This window comes from Syngnathus typhle, linkage group LG2, assembly GCF_033458585.1.
Source record: "Syngnathus typhle isolate RoL2023-S1 ecotype Sweden linkage group LG2, RoL_Styp_1.0, whole genome shotgun sequence".
In the NCBI taxonomy this organism is placed as follows: Eukaryota; Metazoa; Chordata; class Actinopteri; order Syngnathiformes; family Syngnathidae; genus Syngnathus; species Syngnathus typhle.
In genome coordinates, this window is record NC_083739.1 from 4,333,939 (window position 1) to 4,335,602 (window position 1,664).

General features: G+C 50.9%; 1 protein-coding gene across 1 annotated transcript in view; it reads right to left on the reverse strand.

The window, feature by feature from the left end:
• Positions 1–780, reverse strand: part of c1ql4a (complement component 1, q subcomponent-like 4) — a 7,446-nt gene extending 6,666 nt beyond the window's left edge. Inside the window, exons 1-2 of the mRNA XM_061272039.1 lie at positions 723–780; positions 1–502 (exon numbers count right to left, since the gene is read on the reverse strand). The exon at positions 1–502 is cut by the window's left edge and continues 148 nt beyond it. Coding sequence (XP_061128023.1) covers positions 1–502; positions 723–780 — 560 coding nt within the window. The remainder of the gene's footprint in view (positions 503–722) is intronic.
• Between the last annotated feature and the right edge of the window lie 884 nt (positions 781–1,664).

Sequence of the window (1,664 nt, forward strand, 5' to 3'; positions counted from 1 at the left end):
TCGTCAAACTTGAGCACTTCGCTCCCCTCGTGCTGCTTGCGGAGCCCTGCGTAAAAGGCGATTTTGGGAGTGTAGAGGGAGGGAGAATAGCCGCCGGGACCGGGGCCCGGGGGACCTTGGGGCCCAGGCTTGCCGGGCTCCCCGGGGGGCCCGCGTGCTCCCTGGGGCCCAGGGATCCCTGGTGGGCCCCGGGTGCCGGAGCGGATTTTCTTCCCAGAGTAATCCTGGGGCGGCGGAGACACGGCCGTCAATTCCTGGCCTGGCTGAGAGGTGGTGTAGGGATCGCACACCATCCTGCAGCTTCCCAGCATTTCGTAATGGCTCCCTTCGCTTCCACCCTTGGTGGTGTGGACCAGCAGGGGAATGGCCACCAGCAGAACCAGAACCATGGCGACGCCAACGGCCGCGCCAATCACACGCTTCCTGCGGCCCAGGCGCGAAGCGGCCAGCGTCAGAAAGTCCTCCTCCCCCTTGACCGGAATGCCGCCCGCCAGGGTGAAGCCTCTCGGGGGAACCGCGATGAGGCGGTAAGTTAGACGGACGGGGGAATGTGTGCGAGAGGGAGCCGAGTATACGAGTGAGGGATGAGAGGGGCCGAATGGCAGACAGCCAGAAGAACGCAAGCAGATGAAAAGCACCAAGAAAAATGATGGCGGTGTACAGGGAAGAGAGAGACCAAAAAAGAAATTGTGATTAAAAAGATAAGAAAGATGAAGCTTCACCAGCGTCCGGTCTGAGATTGTCACTACTGGGGCCAAACAAAAGTACCAGCAAAAGCATCGTTTGGCAATTTTGCTTTGGTTAGGGTTAATTTGACACTTCAAAATAACTTTATTGGTATCAGAGACAACTCATAGTGCTGCCTCAATGGGGAGGGGAGGGGCCGTGCACGTTCCAATTTTTCTTCACACAAAAAAAGAGGTGTCACTCAGGAAGCCCTCGTCAAGGTTGGCGCTTGGCCACGTGGCAAAAGTTGAGCGATAGATAATCTTCTTGACACCAGCATCTCCTCCTTTGGAACATCTCCACCTCTTCATCTACTCGATAGCTGCACTGAAGGCAAACAAAAAAAGAAACGCAACTGTTCAAATATTTCTCTATTATTATTATGATAACACACATTTTCTGGTCACGTTTTGAATCATGAAGTGAAAGCCATTGAAGGAGGAACTTGAGTCGGGAGAAAAGTAAAAGTCTGCTCACCTTTGCAATCAATCCCTTTCAGACCATGGCTCCCCTCGTCCATGCAAAATCTCAATTATGGGGGTCTCACTGTCCAGGGAGGAGAGAGAGACATTGAAACCAGGATGACATTACAGTCCGTGGAACGCAGGGGGAGAAAAAAAAAAGATGCTTTTTAATTTTCAAGTAGGTCCAAAATAGCAAATTTGGCGCTGCCGATGTCCCCTGTAACACTGGACTGCTGCACGCTTGTGTTTGGAGACACACCTGTTAGAGCGCTCGCTCGCCCTCTCGCTCTCTCACTCCACCCCACCCTTCCTGTCTCTCCTTTTCCCTTTTTGCCTTTCCTAGTCTGGGTGTCCAAAGTCTGGCCCAGGGGCTGCTTGCAACCATTTTAAAAAATTTATTTATGAATGTATTCATTTCTTTTATATTTACTTATTTATTTATTTATTTATTTATTTATTTATTTTACATTTATT